Source organism: Alligator mississippiensis, chromosome 1, assembly GCF_030867095.1.
Source record: "Alligator mississippiensis isolate rAllMis1 chromosome 1, rAllMis1, whole genome shotgun sequence".
Lineage (NCBI taxonomy): Eukaryota > Metazoa > Chordata > Crocodylia > Alligatoridae > Alligator > Alligator mississippiensis.
Window position 1 is genome coordinate 48684318 of NC_081824.1, and position 26865 is coordinate 48711182.

Sequence of the window (26865 nt, forward strand, 5' to 3'; positions counted from 1 at the left end):
TGAAGATTTTAACATGGGGATTTCCTGTATTCCCTCTGGTAGATTTAGATAATGAACTATTTTAAGAGCAAGAAAATTGAAGTATTAATGTGATGTAAGCTTCTTATAAGAACATGCCAGACTTCTAATGTCTTTGTGCCTATTGTCGCATCTGTAAAACAGAAATATATTGGTGAACTGGAAAGATACATTGTGCTCAAAAAGCTTGTCTAAGATTTCTCCCACTGATGTAGTTGCTCCAATAAAAGGTATTATCCCTATCCCTTTAAAAAAAACACAGAACCTTGCCTGTATGAATTACAGTACTTATTTGTCTTTAATTTGGATTAACATGCTTTTGAGATCCTCAGACAGAAGACACTATGGAAGTGCACATTAAATGTCTTGATGCCAACCCATAGCTAACTTCCTGACCTTCCACTTCTTTTGCAGGCTTCTCATCATCTCAGGACTCTTGAGTTAGTTCAAAGAGAGCATGTGTCTATTTGTTGATCTATAACTGCTTCCACTCATTTTAAAGTGCACATTTTTTAGAATACCCATCTTGTAAAATGGTAAAAAGTTCTGAAATGAGGAAGCACGGTCACTCCAGAGGATACACTGGGGATTCAGGCCGACTTGGACAGGCTTGCAAGGTGGGCGGACCAACACCTGAAGACATGCAACACAGAGAAATGTAAAGTGCTTCACCTCAGGAGAAAGAGCCCACATCTTACCTATAGGCTACACTCACTACCACCATGACTGAAGAGACTTGGGGGTCATGACTGACTGACTACAAAATGAATATGAGCCACCAATGCAATGCCACAGCTGGCAAAGCAAATAAAATCTTGGCTTGCATCTACTGATGCATCTCAAGCAAGACCCAAGATGCCATCTTCCTGCTTTACTCAGTCTTGATGAGGTCGCAGCTGGAGTACTGCATCCAGTTCTGGGCTCCACACTTGAAAAAGGATGTGGAAAAGCTTGAGAGAGTCCAGAGGAGAGCCACATGTATGATCAGAGGTCGAGAGAGCAGGCCTTATGAGGAGAGGCTGAGAGGTACGGGACTCTTCAGTCTGGAGAAGTGTAGGCTCAGGGGGGACTTGGTGGCAGCCTATAAGTACATAAGTGGTGTGCATCAGGATCTGGGAGAATGTCTGTTCAGGGCACCCCAAGGGAAGACATGGTCAAATGGTCACAAACTGCTGGAAGACCATTTTAGACTGGACATGAGAAAAAAATTCTTTACCATCTGAGTCTCCAGAGTCTGGAATAGACTCCCCTCAGAAGTGGCAAGCACCTACTCTCAACACATTCAAGAAGTGTTTGGATGATTATCTTCCTGGGGTCATTTGACCCCAGCTGACTTTCTGCCCTTTGGGCAGGGGGCTAGACCCGATGATCTTGAGAGGTCCCTTCCAGCCCTAATGTCTATGAAATCTATTTTATGTATGGGAGGGAGAGGTTAGGATTTTTCAATGACTTTTAAGTGGAGTAAATCAATAATAGTTTCTCTGTGTTCTGAAAAGTGGGTTAATTTTAGTAGGGTGCAGAGTTTGCGGGTTTACTTTTTTATGCTTAACATTTTTCACCATGCTTTGGAAATCAGTGTTCTTTTAAAAGTTGAATCTAACATTTTATCTTATAATGGATGCTTCTCAAATAACATTGTATTCAAAGGGAGGTGAAAATGAAGAATTGACTGTTTGTGATTCTTAATTAAAAGATAGAAGAGAAGCAGAAAACTACTGGTAACCTCTGCATCTTGCTCTTTGTTCTTAATAGACTAGCTAGCATATCTACATAGACAGGCCAGGAGATGGTGCTATTACAAATAGCTTCACTTATTGTGAGCAGTTAGCTCTTCTGACTGTGGGCCTGATTCAATCCCATTTGAACTTAATGGAAAACTTTTTATTAATTTTGATTACCTTTTGATCATGCCCCATATTACCAGTAGAGCCTGTTGACTGAGAAAGTGTCTCTCTTGGCATAAAGACATGTTAAGTGTACAAGTTCTTGTGTACATGGTGTTAAAGTGCTCCATAATACTTGCCGGACTATCTCCTCGTAATACGGATATTAACATTTAAAAAAATCTATTAATTGCCCATTATCTTGTCTTATTTTTCTTTACAGTATTCTATTAAATGGCTTCCCAAGTCTCCTAAACTCTATGGCAGTCGCAATTGGAGTTCTCAGAGCTCTCGCTGGGCTTCATTAAGGGGAAAGGAAAGTGTTCATGGTGGCAATCTGTACAAATTCAACTCAGACAATGAAAAATGGAAGGAAGGGAGGGTCAGTCCTGAGCAAGAAGCAGAAGAATTGGAGGATCCAGATGAGGATGTAAGTAGCCAGGGAAGTGTAATATTTAACGAAAACTACAAAATGTTTGACCTGTTAGATTTTTTTTTTCCAATGAAGATCTTGTTACTTCTGGTTACAAAGAACCTGTAGCTTTTTCAACTGGACCGACTTCTGTGCTAACACACATTGTTTTGATTTCCTTTTTTGTGCTTTGTGGTGGTGGAGATGGACTCCCTTCATTTTATTTATTGATTTAGCTCAAAATATTCTTAAGCATATTCCACGGGCCTTAACAATTGTCTGAAACCAAATTACTTGGGAATAGAATCAAACCCACATATAAAGATGAAAACCTGGCCAACAATGAGCAATAAAATAGTCAAATGTTCTGCTTTTCTCCAGAAATACTCCCTATGTTAAGTCCAGCTCTGCAAGGGAGGTACCTATTGAACATTAATGGATTCAGACTACTTGGGAACAGGATGGGATAGTCAGCTCTGGAGCACTGAAGAAACCTAGATGTTGTGGCTTCTCTAGATCTCTCTTCTTTTGAACAACGGTTATTCAGGTTGTGACTTATGCCTTCAGCCAGGTCATGCTCCCACATTCTCACCAGAGTAAAAGCTGAGTCTCTTATAGTCTTTCTCCTCTTGTGGTGGTAGCAGTAGTCAATTCAGTATATAGTAAAGCCTTTTACCAGGTGTTGGTAGGAAGTCTATATTGGTAGAGGCTATATTGTATCATCCATTTTTGGGTGAAATATTCATTAAACATATTGGCTTTTGCTATATAAAGGGTAACTATATCTTGGCACTCCCTGTGTAAGACCAACTGTACATGCCTATATATACACCCAGGAAGTGCACAGTCCCACCAGAGGAAATGCCCTGTTGGACCTGGTCCTGGCCACAGGTGATCTGGTAAGGGGGCTCCAGGTCCTGGACCACTTGGGTGATAGCGATCATTGCTTGCTGGAATTCATCATCCAGCACAGGGTGTCAAGGGCCTACAGCAAGGCGGTAGCCCTAGACTTCAAGAGGGCCAACTTAAACGAGTTGAGGAGATTGGTGGGAGAGGCGCTGGGGTTCTCGAGGGCAGGGGAACTCAGTGCCCAAGATGAGTGGTCGTTCCTTAAGGAGACGATACTCAGGGCCCAAGAGGTGACAATCTCAACAAGAAGCAAGGGGGGCAAGAGTGCCCAAAAACCTCCCTGGCTCGCCAAGGAAGTCCGGGAATGCCTGGTTGCCAAAAAGGCAGCGTACACCCGGTGGAAGGGGGGGACTATCTCCAAAGAAGAGTATACCTCCACTGCTCGGGCCTGTAGGGGGGCTGTTAGGAAAGCTAAGGCGGACATAGAGCTAGGACTAGCATCCAAGATCAAGGATAATAAAAAGTCCTTTTTCAAATATATAGGGAGGATGAAGAAGTGACCAGGAAATGTGGGGCCCCTGCAAGATACGCTGGGCAATCTGGTGGTCGCGCCAGAAGAGAAGGCAGACATCTTTAACAAATTCTTCACCTCCGTTTTCTTGGGCAGGGACCGGGACTCCCCCACCGTGATTCAAGACAGACTCGAGGGGGACACCTCAAGACCTAAGGTTGAGGAGGACCGGGTTAGAGTGCTTCTGGAGGGGCTGGACATGTTCAAGTCAGCAGGTCCACATGCTCTCCACCCCAGGGTGTTGAGGGAGCTAGCAGGGGTTATTGCAGGGCCCTTGGCATGGCTTTATGAGCACTCGTGGTGCTCGTGCCAGGTGCCAGATGATTGGAAGATAGCCAATGTGGTCCCCATCTTTAAGAAAGGGAGGAGGGAGGACCCGGGCAACTGACGGAAGACCCGTCAGTCTTACCTCAATCCTGGGGAAACTCTTTGAGAAGATCATCAAGGAGCACATCTGTGATGGGCCAGCATCAGGGGTGATGCTGAGGGGCAACCAGCACGGTTTCATTAGGGGCAGGTCATGTCAGACCAACCTGATTGCCTTTTACGATCAGGTCATAAAAGCATTGGATGCAGGTGTCGCCATGGATGTAGTCTTTCTGGACTTCAGCAAGGCCTTTGACACTGTCTCTCACCCCATCCTCGTTAAAAAACTAGGCGACTGTGACATCGATGCCTACACGGTCAGATGGATTGCGAATTGGCTGAAGGGTTGTACTCAGAGGGTGGTGGTGGACGGGTCATATTTGACCTGGGGGGAAGTGGGCAGTGGAGTCACCCAAGGCTCAGTCCTTGGGCCCACGCTATTCAATTTCTTTATCAGTGATTTAGATGATGGGGTGAAAAGCAACCTGTTCAAATTCGCTGATGATACCAAAATCTGGGGTGAGGTGGGCACGCTAGTAGGGAGGGAAAGACTGCAGAAAGACCTGGATAGGTTGGAAGGGTGGGTTGACAAAAACAGGATGCGTTTCAATACGGACAAGTGCAGGGTGTGCACTTGGACAGTAGTAACCGGCAGCACACTTATAAGATGGGAAACTCCCTTCTTGAGGGCACGGAGGCAGAAAGAGATCTTGGAGTCATCATTGACTCCAAGATGAACATGGGCCGACAATGCGGGGTCACGGTCGCAGGGCTAATCGGACCCTATCGTGCATCCACAGGTGCATCTCAAGTAGGGCCAAGGAGGCGATCCTCCCCCTCTACGCAACACTGGTCAGGCCACAGCTGGAGTACTGTGTCCAGTTCTGGGCACCCCACTTCAAGGGGGATGTGGACAATATTGAGAGGGTCTAGGGGAGGGCCACCCGCATGATCTGGGGACAGCAGGGCAGACCCTACAATGAGAGGCTACGGGACCTGAACCTGTTCAGCCTTCACAAGAGAAGGCTGAGGGGGGACCTTGTGACTGTCTATAAACTCACTAGGGGGGACCAGAAGGGTTTGGGGGAGACCTTGTTTCCCCCAGCGCCCTCCGGGATAACAAGAAATAACGGTTACAAGTTGTTGGAGAGTAGGTTCAGATTAGACATCCATAGGAACTACTTCACAGTAAGGGCGGCTAGGATCTGGAACCAACTTCCAAGGGAAGTGGTGCTGGCTCCTACTCTGGGGGTCTTTAAGAAGCGGCTCGATGCCTACATGGCTGGAGTCACTTGAGCCCAATTTTCTCTCCTTCCCAGGGCAGGGGGTCAGACTTGAAGATCTACAAGGTCCCTTCTGACCCTACTTCTATGATTCTATGATATATTTCCTGAATAGATTTGTTACACAATCGCACTTTTAACTAAAAATGTAAGGATGTGGTATGAAGATCTCAACCACATCTTCAGTAGTCAATTAACTATATAACACATACCAAATTTGAAGATGAGAGCTAAGTTAATTTTGAAAGCTAGAGAAGATCTATGAAGGATAGGAAGCCTGCGCTATTCTTGAAAACAAGACTTTTCTAAGGATTGAATTACTTGTTGGATATGTTTTCTTTGAATGGTTTACTGTGTCTTCTTTACAACCTCTTCTGGGTTGAGCTAAAAGGCAATGAGCTGAATGGTTCATATGGTCACCTTGGGCTCTGTATGAAGGTGACTTCACCACTCTCTGGGAATCTACAGAAGATTCACCTTCATACAGAGCCCAAGGTAACTTCACAGATCTCTGGGAATATACAGAAAATGTAAGGTCACCTGCATGGAGGCATTGTTCCTCTGTACCATGTATGTGGCTCCTTTGCCCCCTCCACACTTCCAGGCAGCACAACACCATTAGCACAATGGTACTAAAATTTCAGCTATCTGCAAAAGAGACTTTGTATAACAGATAGACCAGTCTGAAGCTGCCTTGCCTTTTGTGAGCAATCTCCACATGTTCAGAACACATATAAGTTGTAAAGTACCTAGGACAGGTGAGCAGAACCAGGGGCTAACTTAGAGAGGGTGCTAGTAATGTCCCCTCTCCCCAGGGCTAGGGACAGATATTACACATAAACTGGCTCAAGTGATCAGAAACTGGTTTAAACAGAACAGATGTTCAATTCACAGAAACCAGTTTGAAAATGGCTGAAACCAGTTTGAGATAAACCTGGTTGCATGTAGTATCAGACTAAACTGATGTGGGTCAAACCAGTTTATGCAATGTCTGTCCCAGGCCCCTGGCTGATTAAAGATAAACCAGACTCCTCCAGCATCCCAGCATGCTCTCTGGGCTGGGCAGGACTCTCTGTTCCACAGCAGGGCTGGTCTCTCCCTTCTGCTCCCTGGTTGCAGCTCCAGAAAGTTGCAGACTTCTCCCCCTCACCACTCCCTGTTAAGCAGAAATTCCCCCCTCCCCTCTGCCTTGCTGAGGAGGTGTCTGCAAATTAGCTAGCAGACCACATGCTGGCTATGGTCCGTGCTGAATTACCAGGCAGAGTCAACAGGTAGCCGGTAATGTCCCCCTGTTGTTTTCTTAATGGGTGATAAACAATGAGTTAGGGGTGATAAACACTGTTATCAATTCCCTGCTGGGCTAATTAGAGCATCCTGCCAGGGCCTAGCCATGCCCCACCCCCTCAGTTCAGTACTGTGGAAGGAAAGGAGGGCTGCTCTAGCACCCCTGGCTTCTAGCCTGAACCACTGCAGGCATGTGCCTGCATTTCTGGAATGTTTGTCTGGTTGCAAAACTGAGTTAACTTAGCCAAGTTAGAATAACGTGCAAAGACTGAATCAATTCAAGTTCAGGCTTTTTGAATGTCTGTCCCTAGCCCAGGTGCTTTTGCCATGGACGTAGTGATCTATGCTGCTCCTATCCTGCCATAGGAGCTGGGCAGGCACAGTCCTGTACCCAGAAGTATATCTGAGGGCAGGGGTGGAATGGTGCCCTGCAAGCTCCCAAGGTTTTGCCATGGGAGGCACCTCCTTCCTTGTGACCAGAGGGAGGGGCCCCCAAAAAACCCACCCTGCTGCCTTTTTTCTCAGCAGCAGTAGCAGCTGCACTGACATAGCTTCCATGGAAATGAAGAGAGCCCTGAGCAGTAAGACTTCACTTCCCCCAAACCCACTCTCCAGTGTTCATCGCAATTCCCTCCTCCCCTTCGCCAGCTTTGGGGGCTGAAAGGGCTCCCTACACCTCTGCATGGAACTTTCAGCCACCCTCTAACCACCTTTACTTTATCTAGCCCCTTCCCTTACTTGCATATCCAAAAGTTGCATAACATTTTTGTGGATACCGTTAAGAGTATTATGTATAAATTGATACATTTGCCCAGGGATTGCAGTCCATTAGAAGAATGGATGCCATTGAGGGAGTAGAAAGCAAGAACACATAAGAAGAGTTTTATGATGTGTTTCAAGGAATAGGGAAACTGTCAGCTGAATACAAGATAAAATTAGGAGAACCAAATATTCCCACCATACATGCTCTGAGAAATGTTCCCCCTGTACGAAAGGATAAATTGAAAAAGGAATTAGATACATTAGTTAATATGGACATAATAGAATAAGTAGAGCAATCAACTGCTTGGGATCATTCACTGGTCATAATAGAAAAAAAAATGGATACTTGAGATTGTGTCTGGATCCTAAGCAAATGAACAGGTACATCAAAAGGGAGCATTGTTCCATTTGCACTAGGGAAGAAGTTTTTGGCAACATGGCAGAAGTTAAATATTTCTCCACTTTGGGTTTTGGCAAATTACCCTAGAAAAGAATAGCACTAGATTATGTACCTTCAATATGCCCTTTGGAAGGTATTGCTTTCATAGGCTTCCTTTTGGACTGTGTTCTTCATCTGAAGTATTTCACAGACAGGTGCAACACATTTTTGAAGGTCTTGATGGAGCTATGGTTTATATTGAAGATGTATTAGTCTGGGAAATACTAGGGAAGTACATGACTTGAGGCTAAGAAAGGCACTAGAAAAAGAGCTTGCAGAGCAGGTTTGAAACTGAGCAAACAAAAATGAAATTCAAGGTCAAAGCAATAACATATTTGGGAGAAAAGCTGTCTGAGAAAGGGGTGCAAATCAATCCCTCAAGGGCTAAAGCCATTACAAACATGCTGCCCCCTATGGATAAGGAAGGACTCCACAGATTACTGGAAATGATCAATTTTGTTGGGAAATATCTACTTAACTTAGCAGAGCAGACCAAACACCTTAGATCACTCTTAGAAAAGAATGCTCAGTGGATATAGGAACATGAACACAAAGCTGAATTTAAAAACTTGAAGGAAAAAATAATGAAAGCTCTGGTACTAAAATACAATGTTCCCAAAAGACCCATTAAATTGTCAACAGATGGTTCTAAAGAATGCACTGGAGCAGCTTTGCATCAAAAACATGAGGTTATGTTGTATGTAAATGGGGAAAATGTGTAGATAACTTTAAGAGTGTTATCTATAAGTTGTTAAATTTGCGGGGCGGGGGGGATTAGGTGATCAGTAGGCTAAGAAGGATCTCTGAATAAACAGGCTTTATCATTTTATAAATGTAATTCCTTGGTCTTTTGAGAATAAACACAACATTCTCGACAGTACCCTGAGAAATAGAAGGTTTTTCCAGAGCAGTAACTTCAGGGGCAATATCTGTGGAGCATTGAACCTTAGGGCACAGTGCCTTCCATGGAATTACCCCTGATCTATGCTGATGTGATAGAGAATAGCTCTAATTGTAGCCCATGTAATGTCTAGACAGTAATTAGGTATTCATACTTCTGTAATTTTATCTTTTTTTCTCTTTAACAAACAGGAGCCCATTTCCAAGTTTTCTGGAAGTCTTTTTGATTCTGATGATACTGTTAGAGATCAAAGACTCACTAGAATAGTCCTTCAGGAAAAGCACAAAGCAACCACAAAATTTAAAACCATTCCTGGGACTAACGATATACCACAGATTTCTGCGACAGCAACGGAGAATTTTCTGACAGGGAACAACGCATTTCCAGAAGAAACAAAAGAGCAGGTTCCAAGAGTTGCAGATGTGACACCGCCCCCATTGAAGGTAATGCACCATCATAATGAAGTGGCTAATTCCTACCTAGTGCTATGAATGTTGGTTTACATGAGAAACTTTGAATTAAAGCATGACCTCTTTCAGAAAGAGACATACAAATAAAAAATATATTTGACTGAAATGCTATTTGGGGTCAGTTTCTGTTCACATTGGAACCACAGTGCTAACCACATTTTCTAAACCAGCCACCAGCTTTGATGCCTAGCAGAGATGCTTTGGGACTGATTGTTCAGAAATGCTGGTTGCTCACAAGTGTTATTGAAGTGCATGGGAGCTATGGGTGCCCAGCATCTTTGAATATTACCCATATTTAGCTCAAATTGACCATTCAAAATCAGCCATGACTTGCAAAAATATTGCCCTTAATTACTGATAACTATGTGGATACCACATTATAAAACCTTACCTGTGTGAATGGGCCTTATTTTAGGAATGAGAAATCACTTGGAAATTATTAGGGAATCAGTGGGAATCCTGAGAGGAACAAGGACTTCTTCATTAGTGAGGACTGGAAGACTGGGTCCTGGATAGATGGAAGAAGATACAATATGCAGTCAAGACTATGGTCTTGCCACTGCTCTGTGTGTGACATTGGTGGTCATGTGCACCTACCCTGGAGTTGCACCAGAAGGAAATACACGTTGGAGCTGCTCCAAAGGGCAGTCTGGCACTGGTTCATGCTAGTAGCAAATTCAGTCTTCCCCATAATGATATCTCTGCACTTGTGCTCCCTACCCATGTACTGAAGGAGGGGATAATAGCAGGGACACAGTGTTCTCATTAGGCCTGGATCCACAAAGCTACACAGAAGTGTATGGGTGTGGCTTCCTCACCTGATTAGAAACCTAAGTCAAGCCATGCTATGATCTAATCTCAAATGATTGCTGACTTCTATGGTCTGGTGAGTTCTTGTTCATATAGATAGCTTACACAGCTGGTCCTACTGAACTTGGCGGACTGTTCATATGAATAAAGTTATTCATAATAAGAATAAATGCTGTTTGCATAGTTGGTTTCCATATTAAAGAAGGCAAAGATCTACTTGTGTAGAGTAATAAAGAAGTTTCATGCTTTCTTTTTTTTTTAAGGATCATAAATCTAACAGGTACACAGATGCACTGTAACTGTAATTTACTGAGTGTTTTGAAAACATGGCTGTATTGAAATGTCAGTAATGTAAAACTTAAAAGATTCCATGTTCAAATAGACTTAGAGGTATGAACCAAGGCAACAAAAGCAAGACCATCTTGGCTATGAACACGAAGAATGCTGCTTATGTTATTCAGTGGGACTGCTTAGGTCAGTGTGTATGCTTTTTAAATATCAGCACAGTTATGAATCAAAACCATCAAGCAAAATGGTAAAAATAGTTCTTAATCTCACGAGCTAAAATATTTCCCTCTGGCCTGCATTGTTGAAGCTGTATGTCATTGGCCAGATATGCTAAAATTCCTAGGCACATAAGAATGAACTAAGAATAAGTCAGACTTTGTTCTGGATTTCCATGTTTTAAAAAAAAAAAGCTTTTACAATCTAATGAACCAAGAGCTTGAAAAAATACCGATTTCAAACAAAAAGTTAAGGTCAGAATAACATACCTTAATATGCTTATACTGATTAACTTCAATTACCTAACCTACAAAAGGTTACTTTGGGCACAAGTACTTGCAGGAAATTTCAATACAAAATGAGTGTATCCTTTTGTAAAAGAAGCCATTGCCATTTAGCTGCTGATGCACATGTATCCCTACTGTGTTGCCAAGGCAAACATTCAATAAACCATTGGTTTATGTGAAAGAAATAATTTTGTCACCTGTTGTTTTCTGGAATTGGATACTTGATGTTCTTAGTATTGTGAATTGCAGGCCAGATTACTTCATTATATCCTTGCCCTATAGAAATCAGTGGGAGTCTTCCTATTGACTTTCATAAGGGCCAGGGTTTCACCTACAGAGTAGTATCTCCTCTACAATTAGTCCTCTTAAAAAAATGGAACTAATCACGGAGTAAGGCTTCCTACTCAGTATAAGGAAGAGTTGGAAAATCAGACCTATACGATAAACTGTGCTGATTCCAAATTGGCCTGGCATAGCTTTAAATCGTAGTTTTGGAAATTCTGTGTTACGCTGTGCTTTAGAGAAGCTACACTTACTTGTGGTAGTATGTCATTTGTCTTTCTGTTGAACTGAATAGTAATGAGTTCATTTTCAATGGGAGCTTATATGTTATTGCTGGTGTATTTAATTGGGTGCTATTTGATTAACAAGACTATTTATTAATTACAATTCTCTTCCAGCTAAGCATGACTGTGTGCAGTCAAATGGGGTGCTTGGTATTAGCATTTCTGGTGAAAAGGGCTCATCTCCATACAAAGAAAATGATGAGGTGCCTTTCATTACTTGAGCATTTACCACATAATCATTTTGAAAGAGCCTGAAAAGAAATTCCTTGAAGCTAGTTTGTTTTAAGGTTTTGTATGGAACTCAACCTCAGTGTACCACCATATGCTTAGCAATATAGCTGAAAAAGGAACAAAAGTGTTACCTTTGCCCTCAAAATAGATAATGACGTGATTGATGGCAATTTGATTGTGAGCATCCTTGAGTTACAGTTGTTATGAAGGAAAACATAAGGTGAACCATTAGTACCCAGAGAAGGCATAGATGAAACACCATTCAATATTTTCTGTTTTCCATTTGAATTCAAGGTAAATCCATTTGCAGCACACACACTAATGGAGCTTCTACTCCAATTGTTCATTTGCAGCTGGTAATCCTTTATTGAAGAAGTACTTCTATTCTCAGTTTGTTTTATCAAAATAATTTTTCCTGATCTGTCCCTCATGACAACTCATGCTCATTCCTGTATGTATCAGTAGTGGAGGGTATTATTCTGATCTATTAATAAGCTGACCTTCGTTTCTGTATTATTACGGGAATTTGAACAACAGGCTTTGATAAGCAGTTACTTTCAATTCACTTTTTAACGCCTAAGAGCCAAAATAAAAACTCTCAGCTCTGAAATTTGTGTTTTAGTTATTGGGCCAAGCACACTTGTCTAGAATGCAAAATGTATTGGAAGAAGAAGGCTTTATTTGTTAATGCATAATGCTTTTTCTTACACAAAATATTAAATGTTAGGTTTTTATTTTTTAGAGTAATATCTCACCCAATTTGTGTACCTGAGTCAAAATTCCTTACTGAGCATCCCAGATGATTGGAACAAGATCTGTACTGGGCAGTTTAGAACCATCTCAAGTCTCAATATACTGGTACAAAAGAGTATTCATAAAATGGTATCATGGATTTTAGAATATATTCCTTCTATTTACAATGTATTCTCAGACTTATATTTTTTGCATGCTTAAAAAATATTCTGAACTTAGATGCCTAATTCATAAAGAAGAAGCAGAATGAACATGCAGAGTCTTTAACAAAGCAATTGTATTTGTTCTCAGTGGGTGTATTTACATGTGTGCTTTTACTGTGGAGCTGACTAATTAGCTCCACAGTAAAGTGTCACCGGCTACACATATTAGGCCAGAGTAAACTAGTTAACTCCATTGTAGGATAGTACTGCTTGGGACTATCCTATGGTGGATTTATTCAGTGTGCCACAAGGCATGTGCAGATGGTGACTGGGGCTGGCTGGTGCACAAGGATGCTACAGTGCAGGGACTACCTGCCAACTAGCCCTGCACTGTACCACCCTTTTGCCCCAGCCAGCCCCTCTGCAGCACAGTCAGCCAGGACAGAGCAGCTCTGAGCTTGCACAATGACTCCCTGAGCCCCCTGCATAGGCAGAGGAAGAAAAAAAATTGGGAGGGGAGGCTGAGCTTGTGTGCATGTGAGTGCACATGCCCCCTCCCCCACCATGGGAAACTCTGTGAGGGGAGGGAAAGGGCCATGGGAGGGAGTGGCATTGCCCGGCGCAGTGCAAGCCCTGGCTGTCTCCCTGCCCCAACTGCCATACCGGTCCTGGCCTCAGCCCCAGCCCCAGCCCCACTGCCTTCCTGCCCCAGCCCCAGCCACACACCAGCTAGGGAGGCCCAGATCCAGGGCTGGAGTGGGTCCAGCCTCAGCTGCACCACTGGGCTGGAGGGGACAGGGCCCTTGTGACCCCCATGCTTGCCCCACCCCATGTTGTTCTTAGGAAAAGCCTGGCAGCTCCTCCAGAGGCATGGCACTGGGCAGCTGGGGAAGGTGAGGGGTGGGGACATGTGGCCCCCTGATCTTTGCATGAGGCAAGAGCAGGCCACAGCCATGAGCTGGACTCAGCCTCTGTATCCTGCCTCTGTACCTCACTGCCGCCACTTCAAAAGCAGTGGGCACTGCCATCTGTGTCTTGCCACTGGGTAGGCTGGGTAGCAAGGCACATGGCAGCACCCACTGTTTTCAAAGAAGCAGTGGCAAGGCACACAGGCAGGGAACAGAGTCTGAGCCCAGCTCACAGCTGTGGCCCGCCCTTGCCCCATGCAAAGCCCCCCCCCCAGTTGCCCGGTGCCACACCTCTGGAGGAACTGCCAGGCTCTTCCTGGGGATGACATGGGGCAGGGCGGGCACAGGGGTCCCAGGGGCTCCACCCCATCTGGCCCAGCAGTGCAACCAGGGCTGGCCCTGCTCCAGCTCCTGGATCAGGGTCCCCCCACCTTGTGTGTGGCCGGTGCTGGGGCAGGGAGGCAGTTGGGGCCAGGGCCGGGGCCGGGGCTGGGGCCGGGGCCGGGGCCGGGGCCGGGGCAGCGGCTGGGACTGGGAGACAGCCAGGGCCAGTGCAGAGCAGCACCAAGCAATGCCGCTCCCCTCTGTGGCCCTTTCCCCTTCCCCTTCAGACTTTCCCATGTCCCCCAGCCCCCCCCCAATTTTTTTTCTTCCTCTGCCTATGTGGGGGTGGGCGGGGGGGGGTGTTCAGCAGTTCCTCCCATTCATTTGTGTCATACAAGTCCCCAGTGTGTGAGCCCTGTGTTGCACGGTAATTTTGGGCACCTCCTGGAGCTTTTTACCCCTGAATTGCCTGCACATTACACCTTAAAGTGGTTTTAAATACTCATTATGTGGCTCAAAGTTATGCCACTCCAGGGAAGGTTTATCTTTTATCTGTTCTACCAAGCTCCTGTTCCATTAAGGTGTGTCCACTTTCCACAGTTGTGCCACTCAAATTGAAGTTCTCCAGTATCCCAGGATGCCTGTAAAGCAGGGATAGAAGCCTTTTCTGGCTCACCAGATCTCTAGTGGCAACTCACAGCTCCAGCTCCTAGTCCTGCCCCTGCTCACCAGGCCTGTAGTGGCAAGTCACAGCTGTGTAGGTGGGGGGCAGTCAGAGAAGGTTTCTAGACTAAAGGTGTGACTGCTCTGAACTCCAAGCTAGCATTAACACTGATCAACATTTGTGCAGTTCACAGCACAAGGTGTGCATGCGTGCGTGTGTGTGTGTGTGTGTGTAGCAGGGTTATCTTGGAATGAATCTGGCACATTGATGCTTCTATTCCTTACCAATTTTCTCCAAATCTTGTCCTTAACCTGATATTTTTAAAACTCTATTCTTGCTAGAATTAATACCATTTATTCATTTTGAATTGGGATAAATAAAGTTTCCTGTATGTAAATTAAGCTGCCTTCATTAGGTTGCTTCTAACTTATAACAAAATCTGAAGAGAACTAATACAAACAATTAAAATTTTTGAAGTTTGCCTTTTAAAGATACTCAGTTGAATGTAATAGATTACAACTGTATTTACTCACATACCACACACACTCTTTCTCTAAAAGTCAGTCCTCCAAAATTGGGGTGCCTCTCTTAAGCAAGGAAGGTGATTTTCCATGCTGGAATGGGAGCATGGAAATGCTATAAAATGGCTGTCATCCTCAGCAAGGAAGGCAGGTGATGCTACCCCTTGTGGGGATGGGGGTGGAGTAGTACCTTTTGGCTTAGCAGCAAACAGCTACAATCAATTCGCCATTGGCTGCTTGAGGGTTAACACTTTAGCTTTTGCCCAAGTAGCACCAGTCAGGATTCAGCCATGTGTCAGGACCCCCTGCAATAAAAATTCAGCCATAGTTCTGGAAAAATATTTTTTTTTACTTCTGCTTTCTCAGAACAAGGTGAGTATCTTATTTGGGTATGTGCAGTATGTAAGAAAATATGGTTACATCCCTGAAGTGGAATTGCACAGATTTTATTAAAAATTCTGTGCAAAGTTTAGAATTTTCTGTTAAAGTCTATAGGAGTATACCAGAGGATAAATAAATAAAAAAAGCCCATGAATAAAGGATGCTTGTTTTTTTCAGCAACAAAAGAGATTTTTGACAAACTGAAAGTTTGAAAAACAAAATCTGTATATATTTGATCAGGAAAAGATTATTCAAAAAATGAAAGCATCTCTTTCTTATTACCATATGTCCTATGCTACTCTTATATATCTATTTAGGAGGTTTGCAGTGTTATTGTAGCAGTGATGGTCCAGGAAATATGTGAGAAATGAGGGTTTTTGGTTATACCTTTCATTGAACCAACTGTATAGTTGGGGGGCACTGTTAGGCAGGCTTTCAGGCACAGTAGTTTAATTAGAGATAGCCAGGTGGGGCACAGACCCAGATTTGTATTTAAATGGATTATTACGATGGTGGACTCTGTGTAGCTTATGCTGCTGCTGTGTTTGCGACGCTTGTGTGGTGGCAGCAGCATCTTATTTTTTAAACAGAATTAATGTGTGAAGCCAGGGGTTTCTATTTAAAGTCTACACTGTGATCTCATGAATTATAGTACTTTAGAATTTATGGAGTGATTTAAAATATGTTAGCAATTTTTTTATTTGTTGTCAATGTAAAATAAAGAATGGGAAAGGGAAGTAATCCTCTTTTATGATTTGCTGCTCTTTTCAACAAATAGTTGTATTTTCTGTAGATACCGTAAGATGGCACTATTAGCAGAACAATGCATATTCTTGAGGAATGTGGGAAAAGATCCTGTTTTTTTAGTGAGATGAAAGGGAATAGATGTATTAAAATATATTAGAGGAAGTTTTAATTTTTGGTCACAGGACAAGTCCTTGTTTAAACAACTAACTTTTTCATTTAGCTTAATATTTTACAAGTTTTCTTTGTTGATCTAACCTTCTCAACAATTCAAACACATGTATTTAGTCAATTAGGGAAAGACAAGAAAGGAATCACCAGTCTGTTTGAATTCATCCTGGTGAAATTCTGTAATGCATCTGGACACTGTTTAAATGGATTTGAGTGAGAAGGAATTACTCATCCTTTATTTTAACTGTACCTAGAAAATAAAGATGGTCATTCTATGTGCTTATTTTTTTAAGGAAGCCATCATTTCAGAAACAAACACACCTGATATTGGCTCTGATGAAGTGTCAACTAAAATCAACCCATTCCAGACAGTAAACCATGTTATAACAGTAAGTAAAGACTGATGAAAGTTAAGCATCATCAATATGCTTAGTTAAGTGTTATGTGAACCATGTGTCATAAATGCTGCCCTAGCATCCAAGTAGAAATAATTAGCAAAAATGCAAATGAATGAATTAAAATAAGAATATTTAATAATAATACAATAAAAGTTCACTCCATTGTGGACCAGATATTCAAGGACTCGACCCCTATAGTTGGGATCAGATTACTGCAAGAGCTTCCATTTAGTTGCCAAATAAGAAGTCTTTTTTCAAAGAGAGCAGGATTGTTTGGATCTCTTGAAAATCTGTCTTAAGGCATGCTTACAGTGCTTCCATGCCACCTCTAGGACAGTCACTGTGAAGCAGGTCCATCTCACATATTCTCATTGTGCACACAAATCCTGGAAATGAGGCAAGGTATACTGACTGGCATGCCTGAGACAGACCCTAGAAGTAGTGCTGAGTGCATACTCATTGCCATTTTAAAGTAGCTATTTTGCCTCAGTTTAGGAATTGAGGCATGTGGAGTGGGTGTGATGGGCAGATAGTCTCCACAGCAGCTCTGCTGGACACATCACAGTGGTGATACAGACCTAATCTTTATATCAGAAATGAAGATGCTGTGTGCTAAGCATTTCTTGTCTATTTTAAGGTGCTTAAATGGAAATTAAACTGTTTGAAACTGTGGCTCAAGTGTGTTGCTACTTTGTACTTGAAATGCTGTTTCTTCTACCAGGAACACATTGTAAAATCCAGGTAATCTGAAGGAATAAGGTTGAGTCTAAAAACATCCCACTTAGATTAATGCAGCCAGAGTTCTCCATCAGCAGAGCAACTTTTCTAGGGCTAGGTATAGGCATTCAGGGAGTTTAGCAGGAGGTTAAATTGCATTAAAAATGGCCACCCAATCTAACTTAGTTTGCCCAGGTACAGGCCTTACACTTAGGTTCACCTAACTGGGGTTCTAAGCACAAACTGTACAGACGTTCAGGAAGGTTAGATCAGTCTAAAATGGCTAACCACATCTAAGTTAACTTGACCTCAGATGTCTAACTAAGATTGGGTCTGGTGATCCTGATTTAACTGAACTTCTGCACAGTTCACAGCACATTCCCAGGGCTGGGAAAGCCCAGCCACTGACCCCAGCCCTGGGGCTGTGCTTCCCCTACCTGTCCCCCTGGCACTGGGATCTTTTTAGCTCCCTGGTCTTTTAGCCCTCCCTTGGATGGACAACCCCCCCATCCCCCATGGGCCAGCCAGCCCCTGCCAAGCCTGCCAAATCCCACATCCTGTAAGCCGGTCCTGGCACTGGTTTTAATGGCATTCACTGGTGCTGGGAGCTGGTTGAAGTAAGTTGGGGTGGGGGCAGGGGTGAGCAGGATCAGGGGGTAGGTTCTCTGGATGGGGGTTGTTCATCTGAAGGTGGGGGGGGGGTCAGAGGGCTAAAAATAGTCCCTGGTCCTGGGGGTGGGTCCCCCCAAATCCCCCTACAGACCCTGTTAGCCCCCCTGATCTCATCAAACCCTCTTGGTTCCTGCTTACTTCTCTGATTCCCCCACATGCTCCACTTGCCTTCCCATTCCCCTCCCCCACAGACTCTTCTTTCCCCCGCAATCCTCCCCAATCCCCCACAGACTCTGCTTGCCCCTTGATCCACTCCAATCCTAGTCCAATCCCCCTGACCCCCCCAATGGACCTCACTTGTCCTCCCAATCCACCAAATCTGCCCTGTGGACCCCACTTGCCACCCTCATTCACTTAATGGACCCTGATTGCCCCCCCTCATCCTCCCTGTGGACTTTGCTTGCCCTTCCAATCTCCCTCACACTGAGCTCTCAAGTCTCCTTGCTAACCCTCCATCCTGACTTGCCTTAGATCAGGGGCCAATTTTTAGCTCAATCTAACCTCCCTGAATGTCTGCCCATACCATCAGTCTGGGATCTGGTAACCCCATTCACCAGAAAGCACTTTTTAAAATTTTCATTCTTTGAGTCCATTTTTCAGAACCTACTAACCTGCAACATAACTAATAGGCACATCATTTCTCTAATTTATATGTATGAGAGATTGCACAGATAAGAGATTATTCAATTTTTATTAAAACTGGTATTTTTTAAGCAGTTTGATTACATGCTTGGTCTTAGGACCAAAAATATATTAGAAAGAGAGTAGGATGGAAAATGGATATTCTATTTCATGATTTAAAGATCTGGCTTGGTTTGAGCTGGGATGGCTACCCCTAGAAAATGTAAAATTATCACAAAAGAAAATTTCAGCAAGTTTAAATGCTTTGTTTCATTTTTTGGTGTTTATTTTATCATGCATAAAATGCAAAACACAATTTCAAAATGAGTCATTTCTAAATGAAAATATTGAAACTTGTTCTTCTGAAAATATTAACAGAAGAAATTGTTAGAACTTTCTTTGTACATTTTCATTTTGATGGGACTGCATTTTTTGACTGAAAATGGTTCTGTTATTTTCTTTGATCTTTCCTAATCAGAGATGTTGTTTTAAAGATTATATTAATTGGTGAGATAGCATTGATATTCAGCTTAACCATGGTTGAAATGTCTGGGTAATACGATGACTGGGAGCCAGAATGTTTTATTAATAGAAACAGTCTTCCTTGTTTGCTAAGGAGGACTGACTTCATTGTCATACCACCTGCTTCTTTTCTATATCTCTCCAGAGGTCGTTAGCCTGCGTACCCCTCAACAGGAAGAACAAGGGAAAGGTCAGATAATAATATGCAAAATTGACATCAGCATAAAGGTTTCTGTAAAGAAACATTTAGAAACATCAAAAACATCTCTGTAGAAGCCCTTCAGCACCTTCAGAACAGCCTTAACAATTGACATCCTCCCTGCTGTTGAGGGACAAGCAGGTTGACCACCTCTGGAGGGATATAGCAAAGACGCAGTTGGTATGGCAAGAAGTCAGTCCTCCTTAGCAAACAACAAGGAAGACTGTTCCTATTATGTTTGACCCCAGATAACATCCAACAATCATGGGGTCTAGTATTTATTCAAGACTGTTACCCTACTTCTGTTGATTTTTAGATTCAGTCAGTATCCAGTCTCATTTTTTTACAGGATTTACTCTGGCAAAGCTCCTGTTGAACACTAGTTACTGTTCCCCTTGACAAAAGCTTGTAGGCTTGGGTCAACAGGATTTGGTACAGCGAAAAGACATAAAGTATACAAATGACCCAAAAAGAAATGCAAAACGTTAAAACTCTTGGTTCAGAGATGATTCCTTTTATTAGACCAACTAAGAAATCACACACAAAAAAAATCTTTTTCTGCAAGCTTTTGTGCACACATGCTGTTCCTCAGGCTTATGGAGAGTTAAAGGTGGTAAAATGTCTCCATAGGTAGAAAATAAACTTCATTTTTGCACAGAGGAAGCTGAAGGTGGAAGTCTGTTCCTCTGGGTCCATGAGAGTATCTTTGTGAGTTGCTCTTTGATGTGCACATATGGCAGGATTCCTTCCCTGGTGGTGTCAGATGGCAGAAAGGCAGGGAGGTGGAGAAATCTTTCTTGTTGTTCAGCAATGAAGTTTAAATCCCAAATCACCAAAAGTATTCAATGATCCAGTAGATCCTTACCAAAGTTTCAGTGGGCTAGAATCTTCCCCTTATTAATGATCTGGGAAGCAGTATTACACCTCTCAATTCTTCGTTGATGACCTTTGTATTCCTGACCAAGACCAGTCAGTTACAGATGGAAACATCTTTCTCTAAATTAATTCAATTTAAAAGAATTTTTTTGTCTTAGGCAACACTTCTGTCTTTTACCAATCTGCAGGGTTGTGTTTAATTTCTATACTTAATGTCTTTTCCATTCATGGTGTCATTGCCACTACTGAGTATGATGTCACTGCTTGATTCAATTTTCCCTCTCTGCTCCTCTATTCTTCAGAGCTGATTGCTCCAAAATCGTTTGAAAGGCCCATTTGATTTTGAAAGGCTCATCAGCCAGATCAAAATACAAATTTTCAATACCAGCCATCAGATTTAATGACAGTTAGAATAATCAGTTGGACAAACAAGAAAAGTTCTTTCACCGTGTCCCTCTTTTCAAATATAAAATAGACACAAAATACCTTTTAATTTATAGTTGACCAGCTTACATTTTTAAATTTATAATCTCAGCAAGTTAATTTGCAATTAAATATATTCTTAACTTTCAAGCTTTATAATCTTGTCACAACTAGACTAACACATATCAAAATAGCTAAATCAGTTTTAACTCATTTTTTGCCTTCTATTATTTCAAGGCAAGACTGTGGTTGGAAATTCTTACTGAAGAATAAATGATCTTATTTTGATTTAGCTTAAGTTGATTCTTTACCATCTGAGACTTAATTCAGATAAAATTTCCTTAAGCCTGGATAAATAGTTACATAAACTTGCATCCAAATATAGAAAGTATGTATTAAAAACAATGCTCTTTTTTAGTGTAAGTTTGTAAGTAGCTGTAATTAAGTAGTGTAAGAAGCTGAAAAAATGTTTTAATGCTACAGGATCTGGATCATTACCTATAGAGCAGTTATTCTCAGTTTTAGCAGTATTAGGTATGTCAACATGATTCACATGATAAACAGATAAACCCAGAGATTTCTAACAGGAATCCACAGTGTTAAAAACATTCTGCCCTGCTGTGGTCTGTCTTAGTTCTTTGCAATAGAAGACTGCTTTATTATTTTTCCATAATCAAAAAACAAGTGAAAACTGAGACCTGGCATTTTCTGAGGGGAGCCTCAAGTCTAACGATGGGTACCTTGAGTCTAAAACAAGTTATGAACAACTGTTATAGAGACGTACTTTCAGAGCCAATCATTGTATCATCAATTTCCATAAGAACTACCAAAATCCAAGATGACTTTGAATTTAAGATGACCCCCAATAATTAGATTTTATACATGGAAAATTATAGGTTTTAAAAAATAATCGTCCATGTACAGAATCCAATTATAAGGGGGAGAGGAGTGTATGCCCCTCGCCTCCTATTGCTGCAGCAGGGAAAGCAGAGGTGGGGGGACAGGCAGCCAAGCCCCTGCCCCTTGCTCCCTGCCTGCCCACCATCAGTTGCCCATGCTGTACTTGTGCCTCCCCCTGCCACTTGAGAATACTCCAGCACCAACATCTCCTTTTTAGACACAATGATCAGTATCCAGAAGGGTAAAATACAGACCACGTTATACAAGAAACCCACAGACCAACATACATATCTGCACAGAACCAGCAATCACCCTAAACACACCAAAAAAGCTGTGATATACAGCCAAGCCCTCAGATACCACCACATTTGTACTGAAGAGAACACCCGGGATTGCCACCTTACCAATCTTAAAAAGGCTTTCACCCAACAAGGATACTCGTCCAGAGAGATAGATAGCACGTTTGAAAGAGCCACCTGGATACCACATGAAGAACTGCTGCAGTGCAGAAGAAAACCCCCCACAAATCGCACACCGCTGGTTATGACGTATCACCCCTCCCTTGAACCTGTAAGGAAAATCCTCAAAAAATTGCAACCCATATTAGAAAGAGACTCTATTCTTAAAAAGATCTTCCCAGAGCCACCCATCCTAGCCTTCAAACAAGCACCGAACCTCGCCAACCTCATCACCAGAAGCAAACTTCCTCAAGCCCAGAACACACCAGAAGGATCCAGGCCGTGCCAGGACGAGAAATGCAAAATCTGCCAACACATCTCCACCACCCCCACAATTATTACACCCCACAACAGAGCCATCAACATTCCTGGATCTCACAGCTGCACCTCCAGAAATGTAATATACCTCATCCAATGCACCAAATGCCCTGATGGAAAATACGTAGGAGAGACCAAACAACAACTGCGCACCAGAATGAACGCACACCGGAAATCTATCAAAGACAGAAAAACCCAATTACCGGTGGGGGCACATTTCTCACAGAAGGGCCACTCTCTCTCCAATCTCTCAGTCCTGATCCTCAAGGGAAACTTACACAACACTTCCCAGAGACGAGCCTATGAGCTCCATTTCATCAACCTGCTGGATACTAGAGATCAGGGACTAAACACAGACATTGGATTTTTGATATATTACAATCTGCCTGGCAACTGACTCCCCAGTCCAGCCCCTGGCTTGTTTACTTTTCATTCCATCCAGGAAGAGCACACACCAACTGCAGAAACTTCCTTAGCCTGACGAAGGGTTTTTGAACCCGAAAGCTTGCTTAATAACTATTCTCCAACCATATGGGTTGGTCTAATAAAAGATATCAAATTCACCCAAGGAGCCTTGTCTGCCTTAAGGTAAATGACACATTCATGTTTGTACATGAGATGCTACAGCACTTGAGGAACATCACTATCCATATATGCTGCCATATGATTGCTTTCTGAACTACCTTGGGTTTTCATCCTTCTGCCTTTCATTTACATTGTTTAGATATAAATAAAATAGAGAGCAAAATTAATCACAATCTAAATAGACAAATCCTCATCTCCAGTTAGTCTTAGTCTTCCAGGGAAAAGTCTTGATACAGTTATACCAATGGATTAAAATGTCAGATTTAGACATCAACAATTTATTTCTATTCATCTGAGTATTGGTTACATTTTTACTAAATATGTTAAATTTCCCTTCTCCATACTTCAGTTGTCACCCTCTCCCTGTCAATTAAAGAAGCAAAAGTAACTGAATGTTCAGTTCAAAGAAACAGAAGTCAGAGGAGACAATTTAAATGGAATGCAGAATGCTTTAATCATCTTCAAAGATGGCTCAGACTGTTGACTCAAAATTGTTTCAGACAATAAAAGAAGTTTCTCAGTGGCTACACTGAGGGGCCTATTACAAAAACATTATAGGATGTAATATTATTTTGACAGCCTTCAAGTTTTCTGTGAAGAATTCCATTATCTTCATCAAAACTTCATCAAAACACCTACGAAGCATTTGGTAACATCAGACTGGCTTTTTCAGTATTTTATTTTAATGAGGTAATTTCAGAAATTACAGGGTCTGATTCTCTTTGCATTTTATTTACAGCTCTGAAAAGTGTGTCCAAAATTTAAAAAAAAATTGATTTGATACATTTACTTTATGCTGGTTCAAAAAGCTAGTTTCGGTTGAACTTCATGCTGCCACAGCCATACTACCACTAGTACTTGAACAAGTACCACTTGGGTTGTTTGGTAGCTTGATCAACAAATCATAGAGCCAGAATCTATGATATAGTTTAATGAAAGTAACAGTAAGAGACAATCTTCTACTTGGGAGAGAGGTACTGCAGATGGCCCCAGCCAGCAGACACATACTGGGTGCGTCTGACATGCGTATTTACTGTGTAGTAACCCAAATTACGGTTCAGTATGGGCATGTGTTTACATGTGCATACCCGCACTGTGCAGTAATATGGTGATTTATGCTGACAAATGTAAATTTGATACTTGCATCATGCAGGTATCAAATTTGCACTCAGTTACTGCACAGTAACGTACATGTAAACACTTTACTGCACAGTAACACTGTGTGTGCGGCCTGGCTTGGGACTAACTTTAGCCCCGAGTCAGTCCACACACAGTGTAAATGTGTTTTAACGCCTGCATGTGTAGAGGCCAGTTTATTCCCACTTACTGCGCAGTAAATTTAAGCTGGTGTAAATGCATGTGTAGACACGCCCCCTTCGCCCCCTCTGCCAAGTACCTTCTAGAACAGGCAATTTGTAGTGGTCTAATGGCTGTCTTCACATGTTTCACTTGAACAGCGAACATATTCAAATACCATACCCAGATTTAAAAAAATATGAAGGATAAAGCTCTGTTTCAGTGCTAGCAGGTCTCACTTAGTCTTTATGTCTACTTTATAATTCTGCTAGCTCTGCATATCAACTCTGCATTCTCAGTTCTTGTTGGTTCAGAGTACCTTATGTCCTCTTCCACATATTTCTCTAAGTCTCTTTATCTGTAGTCCTCCTTGCAGAATCTCATTGGCTAGATGGTATGTTTCAAGATGAGTCCTGTGATGCTCTTTCTTTTCCTCATTTGAGAAACTGTAAGTTTTTTCTGTTTCTCTGGAATACCTGTCTCTCCAGGGTGACACCTTGATGGGATCTAGGAGCTCTCTAATGTGCTACATGTGCCTTTTATGTCCATTCTTTGCTATTACATAGGAGTACCATGTCCTTGTTTTGCACTGGTGGTAACTCCCTGGAGCCCCTATAATAGTATCTTTTTTGATTAATTTTATCCCTTTTTTTCAATGCATTCAGATGGCAGGTGTTGCAACATCATTGCCCACTAGAATAGGCAACCTGGTATTGCTCTTCCTATCAAACAGGATTTCTGCTGGAGACAAGCCATGTTTCATGGATGCTACTCTATAATTTGGGAGTGCTAGGTATGGATCAGTGTTTGAATCTTTCACTTTTTTTTAACAGTTTCTTAAGTGTCAAAGTAAAGTAATTGCATAATATCACTCTATGACCAACTTCCTGTGTCAGGGCAATGCTGTGAACTCCATTTATTTAGACATAAGCAAACTTTTCGTACTTTACCACGTGGGAAATTATGGAGCAATTTTCACTAGCCTATTGGACTGTGACTAGAAGTTATCGTTGACACCCATATTTATGTGTAAACCTTTGAAAATCAAACCAGTTAAACTGAAGGCCAGTATCTGTTCTTGCTATTTCAGAGATCCCATGTCTGGCAAAAACTGATATTCTTTGACTAATGACATGACTTGCTGTTCCTTTTTCTAGAAGTGCAATCCTGGGTTTGGGAATAGTAATCTACCACTAATAAATAAACATGAATAGGTTAATGTCCATTTGATACCAAGGAGCTAATGTCTGTTTTGTGACTAACCTCACTGGATCTTTTTTTCTGGATTGAGCTGTATTTCTGACATGTTGTGTAACATTAACTCTTGTTGCAACCCTACAAGAGGGTAGTTTGTCATTTAGAAAATTGGTGTTGTTGCTACTGTCCTTGTTGCATGTTATTGATGTGTTGTCAGTGTTGAATTTTCAGGGACTGTATTATTGGCTAAAGCTGCAGTCAAGAGATCTCAACACCAGTCTTGTCTTAAAGAACAACCACAGGCTTGGTTCAGTGATAAAGGCTCAGCTAGGTTCATTGTCTGCAAGGCTTGGCCCTAACACCTTTTCTGTCAGATCACAAGTGTGTTAACAAAAGTATGCCCATGACAAAGAATTGGCACAAGACTATGTAGGCTTCCCTTGGCCAATACTAAATTCCCATAATTTCTGATGCACCTCTTATACAGTCATCAAAACAAATGACATATTACATTCCACCAATATTTTGAATATCTGAAGCTGTCCTATACCATGGGCTTGTTTCACATTCTGATCTGCATGTTCCCATTCCAGCCTTATCCTCCAAATACTGGACTGTATTCCATACTTTGTGCAGCTATTTCCAGCTCCCATCTCCTGACAGGAGTTGACAAGGTTTGCTTATGTAAGGAGTTCATGCATCAGTCAGGTTCACTGATCTGGCCAGTGCCTTAGCAAAATCTTTGTGTGAGCAGTATATGTATATAGATCAATGTTCTAGCAAGGCCTATAGCTTCTTCAATGTCTCCACTCATATTAGGCCAATATATAGCCTCCCTTGTTCTTATTTTATACTTCTCAGTGTCCAAGTATCCATTAATTATTCTGCTTAACATGTCTTTCTGTAACACCTTTGGAACAGTAAGTCTTGAGCCACTGAACAAAATTACATTCAATACTGAAAGCACTCCCATGAATGAGTAGTAGGGGCTTGGTATGTTTCCCTAGCTACCCGGTAGGGGTGTGTGAAACGGGCCCTATTCAATTCAGATTCAGATTCAGCCTGAATCAGGGACAGCAATTTGATTAGTTGATTCGGATCACTGTCCCCAATTCTATTTGGCTGAATCCAAATCTGAAGATTCAATGCTTATTTAGAGAACCAGTGCTTAGGCTATAGACACAGCTTTAAATATTTTTTCTACATACCTCCAGGTACCAGTGCAGCTTGTGAATGCTGCAATGCTGGGGCAGACGGAGTGTCTCACAGGAGTGTGGGGAGGGGTCCCCTCTGTGCTCGGCGGTGAACCCAGAAGTGGACCGGAAACAGGCTGGGGCCTCCCCATGTCCCCTGGCTTGGCAACTGGCTGGGGGGGGGACCCAGGAGGCACCAGTCACTGAGCTGGAGGGGCACAGGGGGGCCCCCCTGCGTGCTCTCC

General features: G+C 42.4%; 1 protein-coding gene across 1 annotated transcript in view; it reads left to right on the forward strand.

The window, feature by feature from the left end:
* The first annotated feature begins 551 nt into the window (after nt 1–551).
* Nucleotides 552–26865, forward strand: part of LOC109285450 (uncharacterized) — a 38433-nt gene continuing 12119 nt past the window's right edge. The window contains exons 1-4 of the mRNA XM_019496525.2: nt 552–635; nt 2125–2331; nt 8960–9211; nt 16539–16634. Coding sequence (XP_019352070.2) covers nt 552–635; nt 2125–2331; nt 8960–9211; nt 16539–16634 — 639 coding nt within the window. The remainder of the gene's footprint in view (nt 636–2124; nt 2332–8959; nt 9212–16538; nt 16635–26865) is intronic.